At 45.8% G+C, this 23,710-nt stretch overlaps 1 protein-coding gene across 1 annotated transcript in view; it reads right to left on the reverse strand.

Annotated features, from left to right (window-relative positions):
- Positions 1–23,710, reverse strand: part of IGSF21 (immunoglobin superfamily member 21) — a 402,137-nt gene that overhangs the window by 61,560 nt on the left and 316,867 nt on the right. The window contains exon 4 of the mRNA XM_020973236.2: positions 23,027–23,145. Coding sequence (XP_020828895.1) covers positions 23,027–23,145 — 119 coding nt within the window. The remainder of the gene's footprint in view (positions 1–23,026; positions 23,146–23,710) is intronic.

A 23,710-nucleotide genomic window follows, 5' to 3' on the forward strand; every position in this document is an offset into this window, starting at 1 on the left:
TAGACTCCAGGTTAAGGACCCCTTCAACTATATGATCTCTAAGGCCCTTCCCAGATCTAATATTCCATGTTCTAAGGCCCCTCCCAGCTCTGACATTCTGTGTTCTAAGATCCCTCCCAGCTCTGACATTCTGTGTTTTAACTAAGGGCCCTCCCAGCTCTGACATTCTATGGTCTAAAGTCCCTCCCAGCTCTGCCATTCTGTGTTCTAAGGCCCCTCCCAACTCTGACATTCTGTGTTCTAAGGCCCCTCCCAGCTCTGCCATTCTGTGTTCCAAGGCCCCTCCCAACTCTGACATTCTGTGTTCTAAGGGCCCTCCCAGCTCTGACATTCTATGGTCTAAGGTCCCTCCCAGCTCTGACGTTCTCTGTTCTAAGATCCCTCCTAGCTCTAACATTCTACAGTCTGAGGGCCCTCTCAGCTCTGACATTCTATGCTGGTTCTGACAGTTTATGTTTCTAAAGGTCCCTCCCAGCTCTAACACTGTGAGATGAGAGAGATGCACGGGCAGGGGTCAGGTATGATGGCCAGAATCAAAGGAAATCTGAAGCAGCTCCTCTCAGGCTTTCTGATGAGGTCAAGGACTCCCTGGGGTGGGCCTGTGAGCTGAGGCCTGTGAGTTTAGCCCCGTGGTCCACTACTTGGCTGCACAGGCTAACAGAGTCAGAGCCTTAGAGCTGGAAAGGACCTGAAGAAAGGAGATTCTGTTGTCTTGCTGGCCCATGACCTGCTGGTGTTCTACATAGTACAAGAATTTGAAAAAAATTCCTTCCTGGGAACAGTGTTTGGGCTTATCAGGGACGTGATTATTTTTACCCTGAGAGTCTGCTGGTCCCAGAATATTCTGGTAGGCTGTAAAACATCTGGCCTCTATTCCCCAGCTTGGCTCTGTGATGGTAACCTAGGATGGCAGGAATTCTTGGCAGCCCGTCCTGCTGCCATCCCCAGCCCCTTGTTAAGGGACGCCCTTCAGTGCTGAGGCCTCGGCCACTGCTTCTGTGCTGCCTCTTGGGCTTGGAGATGGCCAGTCCCATCCAGATGGCTAAGTGTCTCCACTACCCTTCTAAGTCTCTTTCCTCTTGTTCTAAGCAAGAGATGTGGGGGAGGCTGAAAGCAGCCTGATGTCACCAGGGCTTAGGCCACTGTTGATACCACTCCTGTGTTCTATTTTCTTCATCACCAGCTGTTGCCATTTCTGGGCTTATGAAATAGCCTTCCTTGAAGGAGCTTATCAGGTTAGTGTCCAGCTGCAGGAATGCCTCTTATAGCTTACCTGCAGTGAGGCCCTTAACCTTAGCGGGCCTCAGTCCCTTCCTCTGTAAAACGAAAGGGTCAGATCAGGTGATCTCTAAAGTCCTTCAACACTAACGTTCTAGATTCTATTTTCAAAGGTCTGTCCTAGTTCTAAATCCTCTCATCTGTCCCCTTCTACTATTCCCATAAGCAGTCCTGGTCCAGCCCAAATCTTCTGTCTGAACTGTTCTATACCCCAGAAAGGGAATCCTCTCCATCCTTCATTTATACCATTCATGCTGAATAGTCTTCCTAAGACTCAACTCATTTCATGTCACCTCTCGCCAGCCTGAGTTCAGAGGCCTTTCAATGAGGCTCCTTTGTCCAGAGAACCAGGAATTTCAGAGGGTTTTAGATGCATAAGATATCAGAGACCTTAGTCTGACTGCTCATTTAACAGATGGGGAAAATGAGGCTCAGAGCGAGGACTGACTTGCCCAAGGCCACACAGCTAGTTAGAGGTTTTTCAGTCATTCATAGCTCCAGGACCAAGCTGTGATTTCTCTGAAGGCTTTTTCATAGAAAGAGTCAATTTGCTGTCTTGGGGAGAAATCAACAACAATGGGTAAAATCTGTCCTCTTCTCAGTTTCTCTTAACTTTCTTAATCTAGGCCCAATTCTGTCCTGCTTTCTGTGGGTCAACCTTCATACAACCTTTATTCTGATTTCTGGCTAGCGAACTACTGAATATGGCATTCAAGGCCTTTCACAATCTGGCACCCGCCTACTTCTCCCGTTTTATTTCCAAATATTTTCCAACATAAACCTGAAGGAGGCTTTTCCCTTGGCTGCTCATGCAGCTCTCTGAGAGATCACTACTAGTCTACGCTATTTTTTTTGGTCTAGTCTTTATCTGTATATGGATAGATAGAGAGTAGATATATACCTCACCCATTTACAATATATATAATATACAACATAATGTATACTGTTTATTATATATTGTAGATGGGTGAGACATATATGTATATATGTGTGTGTATATATTTATATCCTTTTTAGAATGTGAGCTACTTGAGGGGTAGGGACTGTTTTTGCCTTTCTTTGTATCCCAGCACTTAGTACATGTGCCTGGCACATAGTAGGTACTTAATAAATGTTTGCTGCTTGACTATTGGACATAATAACTAGCATTTATGTAGTGCTTTAAGTTTTTACTAAGTGCTTTAAAAACACCATCTCATTTTATCCTCCCAACTTTGGGGGGTAGGCACTACTGTTATCCCCATTTTACAGATGAGGAAACTGAGGCAATAGCGAAGTGACTTGCCTGGAGTCACACAGGCAAGTAGTGTCTGAAACTGGATTTGGCCTCAGGTCTTCCTACTGGCCAACTACTGGTGATCCTGTGCAAAGGACCGCCCCTTTCTGGGTCTTGGTTTCCTTCGCTGTAAAATGAGAGGGTCAGATTCTATCACCAAACTGCATAGTCTCAGCGTTGGAAGGGACCTATAACACAACTGCCTTTCCAGCAGTCACTCACTGATTCATTCAACAAGCATTCATGAAAAGGCCTACTGTGTGCCAAAGACAAAAATGAAATCCATGCTCTAGACAGCTAGCTGCCAGCCCTTGGCTTTCCCTAAAGCCCAAGTCTGACCATACACCCCACTAGCTCCCTATTGTCCCCATGCTCAGTATTAGCAATGACAGCGAGGCCATCCCTGACAAGAAGATGCCATTCTGTTCTGGGGAAACAATTACACAGAAGAATAAATATAAATGCATACGTGTATTTATATATGTACATACACATAAATGCATATATATACATGCATATATGTATATATATATATATATGTGTGTGTGTGTGTGTGTGTGTATGTGTGTGTGTATACACATACCAATCAGCTACAAAGCAATTTCTGGAATTGGGGGAGGGTGTTAGAAATTAGGAGAGAGGGACGAGTAGAGGGGTCCAATGCTGCTTTGAGGGAAAGAGGAAGGAGGGAATAAACTTTTACATAACACCCACTGTGTATGGGCACTGTGCTGAGTACAAGTATTATCTCATTTAATCTTCACAATCCCTGGAAAGTGGATGCTGTTATTATCCCATTTTATATATGAAGAAACCAAGGTAGACAGAGGTTAAGTGACTTGCCCAACATGGCACAGATAGTAAGTGTCCGAGGCAGAATCTGGACTCCAGGCAGCTAGGCAGAGCTGTGAATGGACTACTGAACCTGGAGTCAGGAAGAACTGAGCTCAAATCCGGCCTCAGAATACTTACCAGCTTTGTGATTCTGGGCAATTTACTTCACCCTGTTTGCCTCAGTTTCCTCATCTGTAAAATGAGCTGGAGAAGGAAATGGCAAGCTCCTCCCAGTATCTTTGCCAAGAAGACCCTGAAAGGGGTCACAAAGAGCCAGACAGGACTGAAATGACTGAACAACAACATTCTGACTTTAGTCCAAGTGCTCCAATCACTGCACCGCCCAGCCACCTCTAAAGAAAGTCAGGGATTTGGGGGCAGCTAGGTGGTGCAGTGGATAGAGCACTGGTCCTGGAGTCAGGAGGACCTGAGTTCAAATCCGGCCTCAGACACTTGGCACTTACTAGCTGTGTGATCCCGGGCAAGTCACTTAACCCCCCAGCCTAGCAAAAACCAAAAAGAAAAAAAAAACCCAAACAAAAAAAGAAAGTCAGGGATTTTACGAGGTGGATGTGAGGAGGGGGTGAATTCCAGATGTGACAAACAGCAGGCACAAAACCATGGAGAGAGGAGAGAGAAGGTGGTATGTGAGGAAAATAAGGAAGTCAGCTTGGTTGGTGTGTGGACAGGGTAAGGGGGAGTAGGGTGGTTTTGGAGTCAGACGACCCTGGTGCCATGACCACTTGGGGAGGGAGTTTGTGCCACCCACCTACCCAAATGTATTCATACCTACAGGACCTGGGGCAAATCACTTCTACTCTCTGTGCCTCAGTTTCCCCAACTATAAAGGGAGGCTCTTGGACTCAAAGACTTTTAAGGTCCCGTCCAGTTCTGCATCTATGAACATACGGCATCATGATCGTCTATGATGCTTGGAGCTGAGCACAGCACTCCAGATCTCTGAGCCCCAGCTCTAAATTCTAGCATCAGCCTCTCTCTGGTGACTGGCTGCCCTTGGTTGTCTTTGCCAAGCTCTGCTAGCATAGGTGCAACTCTCAGGCCCATAGAGTCAGAGCTCAGAGTCCTTGGGCCCATCCTTGGCTGCCGGGATGACTTTCCCAGCAGGGTCTCTTACTTCATTACCGAGGCTTGTATTTTTAGAGCTGCAAAAATTGAACAAGAGGCAGTGCCTAGGAGAAGTTTTAATAGGTGCTCCAGGGCTAATTCACACGCCGAGCCATACATCTAGTGCAGTTTGTTGTATGAGGAGGGAAACAAAGTAACAGCCAGGGACTGGGGGAGTAGGGGTGGGGAGGACAGAAAAAGAGAAGGAGAAAGGATTGGAAGAGGGGAAGGGCAAAGGGGAGGAGTGGCTTTGAAGTGAAGACTCACCTGGAGCTTAGCAGAGCTCATTGGATTTAGAATTTGCAAGAACACAGAAATGTCAGAGCCGGGAGGGCCTTCAGAACACAGGATGTCAGAGCTGGGAGGGCCCTTAGAACACAGAATGTCAGAGCTTGGAACACAGAATGTCAGAGCCAGGAGGGCCCTTAGAACAGAAGCTTGCCCCTGTTGGCCTAATGGCAGTAACTTGGGAGAGCATTTTTTCCTTTTCGTCTTTCCCTAGTCCAGACCATCCTCCAATCTGCTGCCAAAGTGATTTCCCGAATTCGAAGGTCTGAACATCTCAACTCCAACTCAATAAATTCCAGTCATTCTCTACCATCCCCAGGATTAAATATTGAGTCTCCTTTGGGCATTTGAGGTTCCATACCCCTTGCTGCTTTCCCACCTTTCCCGTCTTCTTACACCTCGATCCCCTCCACACACCCTACACCGTACACCAGCCGGCCACCTTGTAGTTCCTCAAACAAGCCACTCTGTCTCCCATCGTGGTCCCTTTCCCTGACTGTTTCCCGTGCTTGGCATGCTCATGCTCCTCCTCTCTGTCTCCTGGCCTCCTCGGCTTCCTCCAAGACTGAGCTGAAGTCCCATCTTCTGCAGGAGTCCTTTTCCATTCTCCTCCCCCACCCCAAGCCGTATCTTCCCTCTAACACCATCTTCCTCCTACTTTCTGTATATTTAGCTTGCTGATAAGTCATTTCAGTCATGTCCAACTCTTTATGACCCCACTGGGAGTTTTCTTGGCAAAGATACTGCAGCGGTTTGTCATTTCCTTCTCTGGATCATTTAACAGATGAGGAAACTGAGGCAAACAAGGTTAAGTGATTTATCCAGGGTCACATGACCAATAAGTGTCTGAGGCTGGATTTGAACTCACAAAGATGAGTCTTCCTGACTTCAGGGATGATTAATTAGCTGATTGATATGTGAGTGAGCATGCCTATCGAGTAGCAGTGCCAATGGAGTAAGAGGGTGACGAATGAAGGCGGTGGGTTTTAGGACATTACCTCAGGTGAAGAATCTGGATGAAAACTGAGGGCTGGGACTGAGGAGGTGCCAACTTGGCATCAGAGTAGCCATTGCCTAAGGGCAGAGGGGTTTCTATCTATCCCCCTGTCTGGACAGACCACGTTTGGAATACCATATTCTGTTCTGGGTGCCATATTTCAGGAATGACTTTGATAATTTGGAGATTAGCCAGAGGAGGACAACCAAGGTGGTGAAGGACCCTGAGATCATTTCATCTGAGGATAAGTTGGAAGAAATAGAGATGTGGATCCTGGACAAGAGAAGATAGGGGTGATTTCACATGCTTTAAGGCCTCTGTGTGTGAAAGAGGATTAGATTTGCCCTGCTTAGCTTGTCAAGACAAAACTTTAGGGGCAGCCAGGTGGAACAGAGTATAGAACATTGACTCAGAGTCAGGATAGACCTCAGTTCAAATGCCGCCTCAGATACTGACTTGCTGTGTGACCCTGAGGGTACTGGATTCAATGGCCTCCTCAGATCCCTGCCAGCTTGAATCTGTGATCCTATGGTCCAGGAGCAGGAAATAGCTGAGAGATACAATTAAAATTTCTTTAAGCTAACCGAAAGAAGCTTGGGCTGCTTTGGGAGGTGGTGAGCTCCCCATCGGGGACTCTGAAGCAGAGGGTGGATGGACACCTGTTGGGAATGGTACAGAGAGGGATGCCAGCTCAGGTACAAGCTAGACTCAATGGCCCCAAATCCCTTCCAACTCTGGGAGTCTGTGATACTGTGGGATTTGACTGTCATTTTTCATCTGCTGGTAACGAGCTGGAAGGGAGACCAGTTGGGGGGATGGGGGAAGAACCACAGTGTAGACTGGCATCGGGGGACCGAGCATGGCATGTTCGCCCATGATGCTGATAGGCCGGGTTTGGATGGCTAATGACTTCCCAACAGCTCCAACCTGGACTGCCTGCTGCTACCCAGCAGCCTAATTATGAGCTTTAATTTCGAAAAATCAATTTATTAATAAAGCCCAGCCCACGCAGACCCCAGAGGGGAGGAAGGGCTGCCTATGTTCATTATTGCAGACTGACGTCAATGGCTCTAGGTCCTGGATCTCCAGCGATTTGGGAGTGGACAGGAAGAGGCGCTATCTCTCTCTGCCTTCCCCACTTCCAGTGATTGAGGAGGAGTGGAGGGGAAACTCTGATCCTTATGGAAGCCTTGCTTCTATTCACTCACTTTTTTTTTTAAGGCAACAGGGGTTGAGCGACTTGCCCAGGGTCACATAGCTATAGTAAATGTCAAGTCCAAAGCTGGATTTGAATTCAGGTCCCCCTGAGTTCAGGACCAGTGCTCTATCCACTGCGCCACCTAGCTGCCCCTTATTCACTCACTTCTTAAGGGGAACCATACAGTGTTAGGGCTAGAACTGGGACCTTAGACAGATGGGCTGCTTGGGCTGGGTACTTTCTGGGCTGCCTTGGAGGTCCCATGAAGCAATGACCTGCAAATGCAAATTAACCTCCTACTAAAGATAAAAGATTGTAGATGAGTGAATTCCAACGACATCACAATGATAACAGTTAACACAGCCTGGTAGGGTAGAGAGGATGGAATGAAGAGTCAGCAGGCCTTCCTAACTCTGTCATTAACCTACTGGGACACCCATGGGAGACATTTCCTCCTTGCCTGGAATGCTCTCCCTCTTTCTCTCTGCCCTTTGGAATCCCTAGCTCTCTGAAAGGCACAATTTGGCCTCCCAACACACAGAGAGGCGATGACTTACCCAAGGTCAAATAGCTAGTTAGGGGAAGAGCCAGTATCTGAACACTGGTGGTCTTTTCCATGCCCAGTGCTTTTTCTGCCATATCACACTGATGCCCTGTGTCACAATCACCAATACATAGTCCATGCATAGCTATAATGTGCCCAGCCTTGTACTATGGTCTGTGGCAGCATGGGTTCTTACAGAGCTGAGAGTTTAGCATGAGACAGAAGGTACACTCATTAAAAGGAAGCAATCCCAGAAGGTCTGTGCCATGTGTCAGATGAGGGGTGGGGCCAAGTCAGGACCACTCCCTGGGCCTCAGGTTCTTTCTCTGTAAAATTTCAGGGTAAATGGATGGCATCACTTCCCAGGTGCCAGTTCCAAATAATACTACCACACATTCTAGCTCCCTTTCCTTCACTGTGTTCCCCTACTGGAATGTAAGCTCCTTGAGGGCAGGTCATGCCTTGCTGCACAGTGCCTGGAACATGGGGAACATTTAATAAATCTTTCCTCTCTCTCTTTCTCTCTCTCTGCCCTTCTTCTTTTTCTTCTTCTTCTTCTTCTTCTTCTTCTTCTTCTTCTTCTTCTTCTTCTTCTTCTTCTCTCTCTCTCTCTTTCTCTCTCTCACACACACAGAGGGAAAGAGACAGAGAGACAGAGACAGAGATAGAGAAAGTGAGAAAGAGACAGAGATGGAGAAGGAGAGAGAGGCAGAGAGACAGAGACAAGAGACAGAGAAAGAAAGAGAGAGAGAGAGAGAGAGAGAGAGAGGGAGAGGGAGAGAGAGAGAGAGGTGAGGGGGATGGTGAGTTGTCTAGCTATAAGGTCAATGAGAAAGTAGCTCAGTGGATTCAGAACATCTAAATGTCAGGCATTGAAGTGAATGGATAGATGAGAGGTGAAGGAAGGTCTCTGTTACTGTGCTGTGGGGCTCTTGGCTTTATGCTGTTTGGCTTTTTAATTGATAAGGGCAAAGGTGGCCTGCTTATCAAATTTGTAGATGACACAAAGCTGGGAGTGATGCATAGCAGGTTGGATGACAGTCAGGATCCAGAAAGACTTCCATAAGTTAAAATCATAAGATTATAATAAAGTCATAACTCTGGAGCTGTAAAGGACCTCAGAAGTCAGTCCAACCCCCTCATTTTACAGATGAAGAAACTGAGAACAGGAGAGATGAAGTGCTGCGGCCAAGGTCATACAGGTAGTCAGCACTGGAGGTGAGACTTAAAGCGGGATCCCCTGACCCCAAAGTGGCTCTCATTCCAATGCACCGTATTGGAATGCATCAAATAAAAGGCAATTTAAGAGAGATAAATGTAAAGTCTTAGATTTGGGTTCAAACAATCAATTTCACAAGCATAAGCCTGGAGAACCAAGGTTAGATGGAGGTTCATTGGGAAATTATTTGAGATATTTATGGACTACAAGCTCAGTATGTGTCACCAGTATGATACAGTGAGTATAAAAAATGATCTCTTTGCTTTGGGGCAATGTAGATGATTGACTCTTCTAACTGAATTAATTTTCTCTCTCAGCTGGATGAACTCAGAATGAAGCAGTGCAGTACAGTGGGAGGATTGTGGATTTTGATTCAGGCCTGAGTTCAAATTTGGTTCTGCTGCCTCCTTTCTAGATGACAATGAAAGGGCCAGTCATTTAATTTCTCTGAGTCTTGGTGTTCTCAGCTGTGAAAAGAGGGAGTTGGGCTAGAAGAGGCCAAAGTTCTCTCCTAGTTTTTAACCCTTGATTCAGTCTCTAGTCCTTCTTGCCTGCCTCGTTCCCTCACCTGCTCTCTCCTTTCACCCTGCTCTTTCTCAGCCTTGGTTCTCTTTGGGCTCTCAGTGTTCAGTGTGTATGTCTGTGTCTCTGCCTTTTCTGGGAATTGCTCATTGACTGCTTCTTTCCAAGCTTGAGTGGAATAAGAGAGTGAAAAGGACAGGCTGGGACTCAATCAGTCATTTCTCCAAAACTTTCCTGAGAGTTTTGAGTGGAATGGGATGTTTTGCTGTCTGCAACTGTAAAGTCAGGGGTTGAACTGATTTTTAAGATCCCTACGGCCCTGACATTCCAAGCCCTAAGGTCCCTCCCAGCTCTGCATTCAGTCATTTAAGTGATCTTCCACCTTAATATTCTATAATTTTCTGTGATTCTGTATTCTATGGTCTTATGTTTTAAGGCCCCTTCTAGCTCTAACAAGGGTTAGAGCTCTACAAAGGGTGCCAAGGTTCCTTCAGCTCTGACATTTTGTGTTCTTAAAGTCCCTCTAAACTCTGATGTTCTGTTTTAAATTATCTTTCTCTTAGCTTTGATATTCTATATTCTAAAGTCCCTCTAAGTTCTGACATTCTATGTTTTAAGGTCCCTTTAAGCTTTGATGTTCTATGTCCTCAGATTTCTCCCAGCTTTGACATTCTATGCTCTAAAGTCCTCCAAGCTCTGACGTTCTATATTCTAAAGTTCCTCCCAAGCTCTGACATTCTGTGTTCTACAGTCCTTTAAGTTTTGATGTTCTGTGTCCTAAGGTTTCTCCCAGCTTTGACATTCTGTGCTGTAAAGTCCCTCCAAACTCTGACGTTCTATGTTGTAAAGTCCCTCCAAAGCTCTGACATGGCTGGGTTCTAGGGGCCCTCCAAGATCTGACATTCTATGCTTTAAAGTCCCTCCAAAGTTCCGATATTCTGGATTCTAAAGTCCCTCCAAGCCAGAATGCTCTCTATTTGAAGATCCCTTCTGGCTCTGACATTTGATGCTCTACAGTTCCTTTCACCTTTATAGTCTACAATTCCCTGAGTTTAGTCAAGGTAGTCTTTCAGGGTACAAATAGGACTTGCTTTTTCTCTGTGAAGTCTTATTCTCACAGAATTTAACTTTGTAACATTCTCTCCTATGACATGAATCCCCTAAATAACATGTAGCATTAAGAACTGGTTTCCTAACTCTGCTAGGAGCATGTGTAATGCACACGCAAGGCAGAGCACACAACTTCCAAATTGGCTTAAAGATTGTGTGCAGTCTTAGCTAAAAACATTTTAATGACTGTGTATAGCACACACCCTTCTGTGTCACCCTTGGGGCTTCCAAATGTCTTTTCCTACCATATAAGGAGCGTGTTACAGGCGTGAAATTATAGTCGTTTTTGAATTCTGATCTTTACCCAGAGGCCTTTGGGAAGCAGCCACTCTTAGTAGATGAATAAATAACGTGGAGGCCGGGACTAGAAGCAGCTCAGCTCCTCTGTGGCCCTGTACCTGCTCCTGTGTTTGATTACATTAATGAAAGGAAGCCCATCTCTGAGGTCACTAATTGGTCATTCACATTGGACAAATCTCTCTTGCTCTATGAGTCTCAGTTTCTTAATACATAAAACGAGAGTTTGCCTAAAGTCCCTCCCAGCTCTGCCATCCTGTGTTCTAAGGGCCCTCCCAGCTCTGTCATCCTGTGTTCTAAGGTCCCTCCCAAATCTGCCATCCTGTGTTCTAAGGGCCCTCCCAGATCTGCCATCCTGTGTTCTAAGGGCCCTCCCAGCTCTGCCATCCTGTGTTCTAAGGGCCCTCCCAGCTCTGCCATCCTGTGTTCTAAGGGCCCTCCCAGATCTGCCATTCTGTGTTCTAAGGGTCCTCCCAGCTCTGATATCCTGTGTTCTATATCTCCCAGTTCTAAGGGTTCCTGTTTTAAGTGCCCCCCTTTACTGCCTACCTCCCAGCTCAACTAACTCAATCATTCCCTGATTAGAAAGATCCCTGGACTTGGTATCAGGAGGCTCTTACTAACTGTTATTACTGTGAATAAACCATTCATCTCTTTTCTCAGTTTCCTTAACTGAAAAATGGAGATAATAACGCCTGCATTACCTGCTTTATAGGAAAGTTGTAAGGAAAGTGTTTGAATGGCAAAGCGGTGATTATTGCTATGGAAAGGAATAGTCAGAAGTATCTACAACCAGAATTGGCTTTTCCTCATGTTTCTTTTGTGTCCCCATATAGATCAGTGATACCTCTGGTCTAGTCTCATCTGGGCTTGTCCTGGGGCTCTCTCTTTGGATCTCAGCTTGTTTAGCACAATGGGGAATCCTCAGTTGTCTGTGTATGTGAGGGGTCAAGAAGGAGGGAGAAAGGGAGAGAAAGGGGGAAGAGAGAGAGAGAGAGAGAGAGAGAGAGAAGCAGCAGTGGCATCATAGTAATTAAAAAAAATTACTGCTTAGAAAAGGCAATGGGGATCAAGGAGTATTCCAATTTCCCTTTCTCATTTGAAAAAACAGACAATATTAAAAAACTCTGTTCACATTTGGCATTGCAATGATAGTAACAATGACCTCTAATAGATCTTCCCCATGTTAGGAGATGGTCTTTCTATGGCCTCCCTGCCCCAAATCGTCCAATCACAGAACTGGAGGCAGAAGGGACCTCTTTGGCTGTTTAGGCCAGCCCACACCTGAACATCATCACCTTGGCAACATATTCAAGAAGTAGTTCTTCCCCTTTGAAGACGCCCAGTGAGGGGAAAACCCCTGCCTTCTGAGGCAGTCCATCTTGCTTTTAGACAACTCTGACTTTTTTTTTGGTGATTTGTTTTTTTTGAGACTGGATGTCCTCTCCAGTGGGTTACAAACAGCATCAACTGCTGATTCAATAGCTGATCTGCATGGAAGCTTTGACCTGCTCCATTTATGGGCATGGCTAGTTCACCCCACTGTAGGCGGCTTGGTGGCCCTCTGCTCCTGGGGGCTCACCATACTGGCAGCAGACAACGAAAGGACATGGTTAGTTACGGTCCTCCCAAAGCTCAGAACTCCTGAGATCAAGGGATTCACCAACCTCTACCTCCTAGGTAGCAGGAATCAGAGACATGTCCCCTCACACCCAAGTGGCAGCTCTGAATGTTGGGAGGTTTTGCCTTGCATCAAGCCAAAATCTACTGCCCTTTCACTTCTGCCCTTTATTTTTAGATACGCCTTCAGGAGCCAAGCAGAGCAAGGCTATCCCTTGCCCTGGGTCTTCTCCAAGCTGAAAATGTCCAGTTCCTTCAACTGATCTTCCTAATGTTGAGACCCTTTGTCCCCTTGCCCTCTTTGACTCTGAAGCTTAATGACATCCTTCACACGTGATCTGATCAAAGTAGAAGACAGCAGGGCCATCAGCTCTTTATTCCTGGAAGGTCTGCCTCTCTTAATGTGGCCCCAAATTAAATTAGTTACACACTAGAGTGTTACATAGGTTTTACGAAGCACTTTAACATCCATTATTGCATCTGTGCCTCATAACAATCCTAGAAGGTAGAATTATGGTCAGTTAGTTAATTAGTCAATAAATATTAAGCATCTACTACATACTGAGCACAGTGCTCAAATCTAGGATTACAAAAAGAGGCAAAAGATTGCCCCTGCCCTCATGGAGCTCACAATCTAATGGAGGAGGCAAGAAACAAACATATATGTACAAACAAGTTATATGCAGGATAGATAAGAAGAGAGGGAAGGCACCAGAATTAAGAGGGGGTGGAAAAGGCTTCCTGTAGAAGATGGGACTCTAGTTTGGACTTGAAGGAAACCAAGGAGTCCAGGAGGAGGATTTGAGGAGGGAGAGTATTCTACGCATGAGGGACAATAGATGCAATGCCCAGAGATGAAAGATAGAGTGTCTTGTTCATGGCACAACAAGGAGGCCAGTGTCAATGGACGGAAGAGTATATGGCAGGGAGCAAAATATAAGAAGATTGGAAAGATATGTGTTTGGGTGGAAGGTAGGTTATGAAGGGTTTTGAACACCAAACAGCGATTTTTGATCCTGGAGATGACAAGGGGTCACTAGAGTTTATTGAGTAGGGGAGTGAAATAATTGGCCCTGCATTGTAGGAAAATTACTTTGGTGGTTGAATGGAGGAACGATTGGAGTAGAGAGAAACTTGAGGGAAGCAGACCCATCAGTGGGCTATTTCAATAGCTCATGTGTCAGATGATGAAGGCCTGCATTAGAGTGGTGGTGGTATCAGAGGAGAGATGGGGAAACATTCAAGAGATATTGCAAAGGTGAGCTCTACAGGTCTGGGTGACAGATTGGATATAAGGAGTGATAGATAATAATTTGGGGACTGGGAGGATGGTGTTGCCCTTGATAGTAATAGGGAAGTTTGGAGGCATGGAGGGTTTAAGGGGAAAGATAATGAGTTCAATCTTAGCCATACTGAGTTTTTCAAGATGTCTAATGGAATACAGTTTGAGATATCTGAAAGACAGAGATACAATATTGGAACTCATCAGGGAGGTTAGGGCAGGACATGTAGATTTAAGAATCACCAACATAGAGTGATAATTAAATCCATAGGAACTGATGAGATCACTAAGTGAAGTAGTATAAAGGGAGAAGAGAAGGTGGCCCAGGACAGAACCCTGAGGGACACCTATGGTTAGAGGGAATGATCTGGATGAGGATCCGACAAAGGAGACAGAGAAGGAATGATCAGATAGGTAGGAGGAAAACCAGGAGACTGGTGTCCTGAAAACCTAGGAAGAAGAGAATATTGAGGAAGAGTGGGTGGTTGGTCAATAGTGTCAAAGGCTTTCAGAGGAGTCAAGGAGAATGCGGATTGAGAAAAGACCATTGGATTTGAAAATTAAAAGATCACTGGTAACTTTGTAGAAAGCCATATTTGGTGGAATAATAAAGTCAGAAGCCGGATTGCTAGAGGATGAGAAGAGACTGAGATGAGAGAAAGTGGAACCAACCACTGTAGATGGTCTTTTAAGAGTTTAGCTACAAAGGACAGAAGAGATAAAGGATGATAGCAGGGATGGAAAGATGAAGAAAGAGTTTTTTGAAGATGGGGAGACACAGGCATGTTTGTAGGGAATAGGAAAGGATCTAGCAGACAGGAAGAGATGGAAAGTAAATGATGGAATGAGGATGACAGTGGGGGGCAATCTGTTGGAGGAGATAGGATGGAATGAGATGGCTCATGCAGGTAGAGGATTTAGTCTTGCTAAAGAGTAATGCCACTTCTTCATGTGAGTCAGGGGTAAAGGAGGAGATATTAGCAGAAGGCATCCAAGTGATAGAAGATGAAGAAGAAGAGAGAAGAGGGAGATCAGGGCAAATGGCCTCAATTTAAATACCTGAAAAAATTTAAATTAAATACATTTAAATACCTCAAAGAAATTATGAGGTAGAGGTCTCAGCTGAGAGGGTAGGGGAAGGGAGAGCCATGGGATGCTTGGGGAGGAATGAAAATATTGGGAAAAATCACTGTAGAGAGTGGGATAGTGAGTTGATGAGGGGAGTATAGGAGGATTGCCTAGCAGCAGTGAGGGCCCAGTTGAGGTTGTGTTACATAAATTTGTAGTGGACCCAGTCAGCACAGTTATATGATTTTCTTCACCTTCATTTAGCAGCACATATATAGGAGTGAAGGTGGTTGATGGTAGGAGTAATCCAAGGTTGCAGCTTGGCAAGGCACTATCAATGATATAATGGGAACTTATATCACTGATTGCAGCCTGGAATTCAAGAGAAGAGGACAGGGTAGAGCTGAACTTGTTCACCAAGGGATCAAAATGGGGTAAAGAGGAAAGACTGGCTAGTACAGAATGATGGCCTGGGAGAAAACTGAGGGGTCAAGGAATTGGAGATCATGGTATGGACAAAGAGTAGAGTTTGGTAAAAGAAGATAGAAAGAGAGGTAGAAAGCCTTTAGATTCCAGTCAATAAAAGGATTTCAGAATTTTTGAACATGGAGGTGGTGCATTTGTAGAAGATGGCAAGATCAAGGGTATGAGCATCTTTGTGTGTTGCTGAGGTGAGGTCGTGGGAAGTGAGTAGGTTGAAGAATTGAGTTATTAGGGTATTTGAGGGAGAAATCCTCTAGTATGAGGGCAGAAATTGGGGAGGAGAGAAAAATTATGAGCCAGGTGCTAAACCCATTAAGGAAGAAAGGGGAGTGACCTGGAAGTCCTTAAACAACAGCTACAAAAATTTTGATTGGGTGGTAGATACGAATTGCATGGACCTCAAGGAGGAGAGGTTGCTGAGTGATCTAGGAAGGGGGAGAAACTGGAAATGGCACTATAGAACGAGGAGTATTCCAACTCCCAATTCTTAACCAGTAAGCCAGGAGAATGAATGGAGAAGCCTTCAGCCCTGGAGAGGGTGTTCAGGAAAGCTGTACCATCAGGGGGAATCCCGGATTCAGTGATTGCTAGAAGATAGAAGGAGCAGGAAAGAAAAAAGATTTGGTAGGAAGAGAAGTTTGTTGTCTATGAAACAGACATCCCAGAGGGCACAATGGAAGAGGTGGTTGGTGTTTGCTTGGGACTTTGGGGTAGAAGAGTTGAGGGGAATGGGAATAAGGAATTAAGGGTAGGGAATGGAGTTTGAATGGGGATGTGCAGGGTATGACTAGGTGTGAGTGTGTTCATCACTGAGTGGAAAGGTGCCCCTCCTCTCCCCAGAAGTGATGGAGGTGAGGCAGAAGACAAATGCGCAATGAAATGGAAGGTACATGGTCAGATGGGAGGCTCTTTCTTCTGAAGCCTGGAGATGAGGCAGGAAATGGCTTAGCAGAAGATAGAAGTCAAACCTGCACCGTAAAAGATGGAAAACCAGCTCCCAACCAATTATTCTTTTATAGAATCATAGAATGTCGGAGCTGGGAAAGACCTTAGAACAGATGTCAGAGCAGGGAGGGCACTTACAACCCAGAATATCAGAGCTTAGAGGGCACTTAGAACCCAGAATGTCAGAGCTAGAAGGGCCCTGAAAACACAGAATATTTGAATTCAAAGAAACTTTATAGTCACCTAGTCTAATCCTCTATTTTATTGAGGTGATAGCTCAGGCTCATAGATAGGAAATGACTTGCACAGTCACAGAAATGGTTTGCGGTAGAATTGAAACTATATAACCTAGGTCTGCTGACTTCCAGCCCAGGACTTCTCAATCTATCACATGCTACTGCTTCCGCATGATAGAAAGAACTGGAATGTAAGTGGGAGGAACAAGCATTATTACCTCATTTTCCTCTACCGCTCTTACTTGATTTTCAAAATCCTTTTTGAGCTCTTCCATGGCCTGAGACCAATTCATATTTTTCTTGGAGGCTTTGGATGTAGGAGCTTTGACTTTGTTATCTTCTTCTGAGTGTATGTTTTGATCTTTCATGTCACCATGGTAACTTTCTATAGTCAGAGTTTTTTCTGTTGTTTGCTAATTTTCCCAGCTTATTACTTGACTTTTAACTCTTTGTTGGGGTAGGGCTCTGCTTCCAGGGTTGAGAGTGTACTGTCCCAGGTTTCAGGGGCTTTGTGCAGCTATTTTCAGAGATACTTCTATGGACCTGTAAATTTTGAGTTCTTCCAAGGTGGTATGATCTAAGGAGAGATGTTTATTACTCTTCTAGCCTGATTACCCTATTTTACTAATGAAGAAACTAAGGCCCAGAAACTGGATGACTCATGCAGGATTTTGGAGCAAGTTAGTGGCAGAGGCCCCATGTCCTGATTCACAGTCTAGCCTTCCTTTCACTAGCCCAAGCTACTTCTCAGTGATGTTGTACAACACTGGGGGTTTATCACAAATTGTAACCAGCTCTAGCTCATGTTAAACCAAATCTTTTATTCCTGAGCATACCAGGGGTGAGGGAGAGGTGGCGAAGTCTGGCTGCCACCCAATGTGGACAGCTGACTGCCAGCCTTCACAATACAGGGAAAGAGGAGGAACTTTTTCTTCTTGGGACACCAATCCTCTCCTTCTCTTCCCTCCCTGGGAGCTGCTTGATCATTAGCTAGCTGATGTTGCCAGAAGTGAGGGCTGGCAGTCAGGGAAAGTTTGTAAATTACTTCTCAAACATTAACTCCTTGGAGCTACCTGTAAAGTAGGTATGACAGGTATTATTACCCCCATTTTATGGATGAGAAAACTGAGGCTCAGAGAGGATGGGTGGCCCAGAGTTACACAGCTAGAAAAAATGTCACAAGAGGGATTTGAACCCAGATCTTTGTGATCTCAGTCTAATATTCTATCTCCTCTGCTATGGTGCCTCCGCTATGTGCACCTCACAGTCACCTAGTCCTCCTGCCTATTCAAAGAAAAACTGGATCTACAGCCTACCTGACAGATTTTGACCCAGCCTCTGCTTGAAGACATCCAAAGAGCAGGGGAGCTCACTACCTCTCCTGGTAGGTAGTCCTCGTTATTAAAGAAGTCTTTCCTTTGACAAGTCCTTAAATTTGTCTCCTTCTGCCCCTTAATAATTGGGTTGGCTGCTACTGCTTAGAACTGAAGGCTAATGAAGATAAGGTCATGGTATCCTTAGATCAAAGCTGGAAGGGACCTTAGAATTCATTTAATTTACACTCCTCAGTTTACAGGTGAGGAAACTGAGACCCAGACAGGCAAAGGGATTTGCAAGGATCACAGCAATAATAAGCAACGAGGGGCTCTGCCTACAAATCTGGTTCTTGTTTCATGACGCTATGCTGCCGTGGTTCCAATTCCTGGGTGGGAAATTCACAAAGTTCATTTGTTCATTCATTCAACATTCATTCATGCACTTGTTCAACATTTATTCAGCAGTCACGCATGCATTTATTCATCAGTGATTCAATAATGCATTGGATAATCATTAATTCATCCATTCAACATTAATTAATTCGCTTGGAGTCCATTCATTCAACATTCATTCATATGGCATGAATTCCATTTCCATGCTCTCCCTGTGCATAAACTTCAGTCTCCCACCTTTGTGCCTGGCTACCCAATGCTCTGAATGTTCTCCCTCTTACCTCCCCCTGGTAAAATCCCTGGCTTCCTTCAAAGTACACCTCCTATGTGAGACTTTTCCTGATTTACCTAACCCTGTCTCCTATGCCCAATTATTAGCAGATGTCTCCTTTCAAATTGTGTTGTGTCACTACAAAGCTGATAGGTGGTACATTGCATAGAATTTTGGATTGGGAGATAGGAAGAGTTTGGTTCATATGCTGCCTCAAATGTTCCTGGCTGTGTGACTCTGGGCAAGTCGCTTCACCTTGATCTGCCTCAGTTTACTTATCTATAAAATGAGGTTAATAGCACCTACCTCTCAGGGTGGTTATGGGGCTCAAATAAGATAATATGCTTTGTAAACTTTAGAAGTCTTTCCTGGTCCTCCATAATCTCAGTGCCTTTCCTCTGAGTCTATGCCCAATTTATCTTGTATGTATCTTGTTTGTCCCGAGTTGTTTTCGTTTTATCTCTCCCTTCCTTCTACCCTCCCCCATTAGACTGCCTTGGAAAGCGGAGACTGTCCTTTGACTTTCTTTGTATCCTCAGCACTTAGCACAGTGCCTAGCACATAGTAGGTGCTTAATAAATGCTTGTGGAGGGGGGGCAAGAGTGAAGGAAAAAAATAAATTTACATGATAACTTTATTATATATTTAAAAGGAAAAGCAAGTGGTACATAATAGACTTGCAGTTTCATGTGCAATCATTTTTAAAATTATATTACATTATAAAAATGATTATTTTATTCCATAAATTAAAAGTTAAATAAATAAAAAACTTAAAAATGCTTGACTGAAAGGGCATTATCTAAATGTTAGCTAATGTCATTGAGCATATTTTAGATTCATTTCTTTCTTTCTTTCTTTCTTTTATTTTTGGTGAGGCAATTGGACTTATCCAAGGTCACACAGCTAGTAAGTATCAAGTGTCTGAGTACTGATTTGAACTCAGGTTCTCCTGACTCCAAGGCCAGAGCTTTATCCAAGATTAATTTATTTCTATAGCTTCCTATCTCATCAGTAGAATGTAAGCTCCTTGAGATTAAAGATTGTTTTAGTTTTACCTTTGTACTCCTATACCTGGCAATGGCGCCTCGCACATAACAGGTGTTTAATAAGCGTTCTTCCCCCCCCCAGCCCATGTACCAGGAACTGTGCAAAGGCGCCAGGACAAAATAAAAAACAGTAACAGTCCATGCCCTCGAGGAGCTCATGTTCTATTGGGGGAAACACCGTATAAATTAATTATGTACATACAAGGTATGGAAGGAATAGATGGGAGGTAATGTCAGAGAGAAGGCACTAATAGCACCATGGATTTGGACGGAGTCTTAAAGGAAGCCAGGGAAACTCAGAGGAGGATGTGAGAAGGGAGAGCATTCCAGGCATGGGGGACAGCCAGGGCAAAGGCGTGGAGGTGAGAGACGAAGGGTCATCTATGAGGCCAGTGTGGCTGGCCCACCTCCAGTAGAACAGACACTCCTTAGGGAAAAGGGTTGTCTTGTTTTTGTCTTACTGTGCCCAGCACATAGCACGGTGCCTGGCGCGTGGGAGAAGCTTAATCAGACAGCAGGTATTGATTACTAGGTTCTTATGTGGTAAGCGCTGGGGTGCAAAGGACGATACTCCCTGCTCTTAAACCTAATGGGGAGAACAACGTGTAACTAGACAGGTATGTTCAATACACACACAGACTAAAGAGATGAGGAGGAGGGGTTCAGCTGAGGGCAGCAAATTCTTCAGTTATGCTAAGGCAGGTTTTTAAGTGGCAAGCTCCTTAAGGGCAGAGACTGTTCTCTCTCCTCCCATCCCTCTCCCAGTCTCTCTGTCTCTCTCTCTCTCTCCCTCCCCCTCTCTGTCTCTCTCTGTCTCTGTCTCTCTGTTTCTCTCTCTCTCTCTCTCTCTCTCTCTCTCTCTCTCTCTCTCTCCCTCCCTGTTCCCTTCTTTGCCTCTGTTTCTCCCCCTCTGTCTCTCTCTTTCTCTCTCTGTCTCTGTCTCTGTCTCTCTGTCTCTGTCTCTCTGTCCCCCTCTGCCTCTTTCTTCCTGTCTCTCATTTGCTCTCTCTGTCTCTTTCTCTCTATCTGTCTCTCTCTGTGTTTCTTTCTCTCTCCCTGCTCCCTTCTTTGTCTCTCTCTCTCTCCACCTCTGCCTTTCTTCCTCTGTCTCTCATTTGCTCTCTCTGTCTCTCTTTCTCTTCTTCCCTCCCTCCCCCTCCCCATTTCCTTTCACTTCTCCCTTTACCCCTCCCTCTCCCTCTCCCTTTCCCTCTTCTAGCAATAGAGGAGGTGGGTGGGGTGGGATTGGGTCAAGAAGACCAGGAAAAGTCTCCTGTACTGGATGTGAGTCTTGAGAGAAGCCAGGGATTCTAAGGGTGGAGGCGAGGAGGGGGAGCACCCAGGACCAAGGCAGGCAAGGTGTGGAGATGGGCTGAGGGCGCCCTGCAGGAAGAACAAGGAGACCAGTGTAAATGTGTGAAGAAGACCAAATTGTAAAGGGCTCCGAATGTCCGACAGACGACTTCGTACGTGATCCTGCAGATGACAGGGAGCCATTGCAGTTTGCTGAGTTTGGGGGTGGTGAGATGACATGGTCAGACCCATGTTTTAGAAAATGCCGTTGGGTAGCTCAGCGAAGGATGCTTTGGAGCTGTGAGACCAATTACCAGGCTGCTGCAGTAGTGGGATGGAGAGGTGCCAAGGGTCTGAACTAGGGATGGCTGTGAGTGGGCAGAAGGGCAGGCATCTGAGAAATATTGTGCAGGCACATTCAAACCGAGCAAACATTTAAAGCATACCTAGTGTGTGCACTATGAACACAGTTAATGGCGAGTACTTTAAAAGTTCCTACTATGTATGGAACGCTACTAACATGAATCGTTTTAAAGAATCACTTAACGAGTACCTACCATGAGCAAAACTCAAATGATCTCTTCCCCAGCCACCCACTGTCCTCTGAAAAGGGCATTTCAGGTATTAATCAGCAGGTAGGGGAAGGTTTGGAGGACAGTACCTGAGTTACTAAGAAGTGTTAATTGGCTCCCAATCTTTCAACCCCTTCGGCCTGCTAACGTTCCAGGCTTGCATTGTGTCAGCTGTGTTCTGAGCCCCCAGGCTCTCAGCTCCCTCCCTCTCTCCCTTACTCCCTCCTTCATTCCAAGCCTCTCCCCTCCCAGCCAGTGGCTGGCACAGAAATGACCCACCCCATGTGCCTGTGGCCTAGTTTGAGGCAGTCGCCTGAGTACCTGCAGGCCTACACCAGACTTCTCCCCAATCTTATTTTTTTTTGTAAGGCAATTGGGGTTAAGTGACTTGCCCAGAGTCACACAGCTAGTGAGTGTTATGTGTCTGAGGCTGGATTTGAACTCAGGTCCTCCTGACTCCAGGGCCAGTGCTCTATCCACTGTGCCACCTAACTGACCCTCCCAATCTTATTTCTTGAGCACAGAGATGCAACCCCAACTGCCTCCCCCTTTCCATGTAAGCTCCCAGCTGAGTCCCCCTAGAAAGGCAGTTACAGAGGGGAAGGAACTCTGGAAACAGACTCAGAACCACAGGATCTCAGAGTTGGAAGGGAGCTCACAGGATGTCTGATTCAACCTTGTATCTGAACAGAAATCCTTGACTAGTTGAGAGACCTGAGTTCAAATTGAGATTTTGCTGATTTTTAGATTTTTAGCTAGTGGACTTTGGGCAAGACTGAGAAGGTCAGTTAGGGGGAGCCATAGTGCATAGGGTGTCAGGCCTGGACTTGGGAAGATTCATCTTCCTGAGTGCAAACCTGACATTTACTAGCTGGTGACCCTGGGCAAGTCACTTCACCCTGTTTGCCTCAGTTTCCTCATTTGTCAAACGAGCTGGAGAAGGAAATGATAAACTGCTTGAGTACCTTTGCCAAGAAAACCCCAAATGGGGTCACAAAGAATTGGATGCAAGTGAACAACTGAATGCCAAGGAGTCTGAAGGGAGGAGCTTCATGGACTCAAGGGACCTTAGTGAGCATGGAATCCAGCCTTTGTGTTTTGTGGCTCATAGGATCAAAGTGCTAGAGCTGAAGAAGGGACCTCAGAGGCTCTCTATTCTGATTTCCTCCTTTCACAGACGAGAAAACTGAGGAAAGTGCCTGTCACACAGCTAATAAGTCACATAGCTGGGATTCAAGACCAACTCTTGATTATGACGCTTCCGATGCCTGCTTCACAAGAGTTGTTATAAAGACAGAGCTTTGTAAACCTTAAAGAGTTATTGAAAATATGCAGCATTAGGGTGATTGGTAACATGCAGAGCACCCTGCCCATGCACATGTAGCTCTGCCCAGCTCTGTCCCTTTCCCCCTGCCCTATGGCCAACACACACACACACACACACACACACACACACACACACACTCACTCAGTCAATGAATGTTGGCTCATTTAACAATCAACAGCCCGCTCGGGAAGGAGGGGGAAGAGACTGACAAGTGGAGGGCCCCAGCACAAGGTAGATTCACTGTAGAACCCTTCCCATTCTCTTTGACATCCTCCACCCCTATCCCACCCCATCCCACTGCAGAGTATGGGCAGAGGGACTAGAGGACTGGAGGAGTGCTGGAGAGAAGGTCGAGGGACAATTTCCATTTCTATAAGCTGGCAGTAGGCACGGCCCCATGCTTCTCCACATCCTCCTTGACCATCGTTGGATGGAAGATACCCTGGTTCCTTCTCCTCGCTCCCCCCTTTGCCCCATGTCACTTACACATGACGTTGAGGAAGATGTTGCCAGAGGCCAGGACCACCTTCTCCCTCGTAGCTCGGTCATAGATACCCACGTGACACTCATAGGGCCCATTGTCGGAGATCCGGACCTCGGGCAGCCTGGGCATATGGTGGAAGGAAGGAAGGAGGGAGAAAAGAAAGATGAGTGTGAAGACTAGGGCGACAGTGGTCTACTGGGAGACTACCAGGGAAATGTTAGTGGAGCAGTAGGGAGCCTCAGGTAGGCTCCATGGGGTGACACAGAAACAACCACCAGAGTGCTCACAGAGGAGGGTGCGTCTACCTCTTGTCATCTGCTTGGTCACTCCCATCCCTCTATAAGGCTGGATCACTGCTCTGGCCCTCCCTCCCCTTTCACCTCTACACCTGCCCCCACCAAAACAAACAGCACCCACCCCCCAAAACAAAAACAAAAAACAATAAAAAATAAAACAGTAACCCAAGAGGCCAAATCACAGGGCAGAGGGAGTTAGAACAGAGAATGTCAGAGCTGGGGGGGTCCTTAGAACACAGAATGTCAGATCTGGAAGAGCCTTTGGAACACAGAATGTCAGAGCTGGGAGGGGCCTTAGAACACGGAATGTCAGAGCTGGGGGGGTCCTTAGAACACAGAATGTCAGATCTGGAAGGGCCTTTGGAACACAGAATGTCAGAGCTGGGGGGG

The sequence above is a fragment of the Phascolarctos cinereus genome, unplaced genomic scaffold (genome assembly GCF_003287225.1).
Source record: "Phascolarctos cinereus isolate Bilbo 61053 unplaced genomic scaffold, phaCin_HiC Scaffold_726;HRSCAF=1367, whole genome shotgun sequence".
Lineage (NCBI taxonomy): Eukaryota > Metazoa > Chordata > Mammalia > Diprotodontia > Phascolarctidae > Phascolarctos > Phascolarctos cinereus.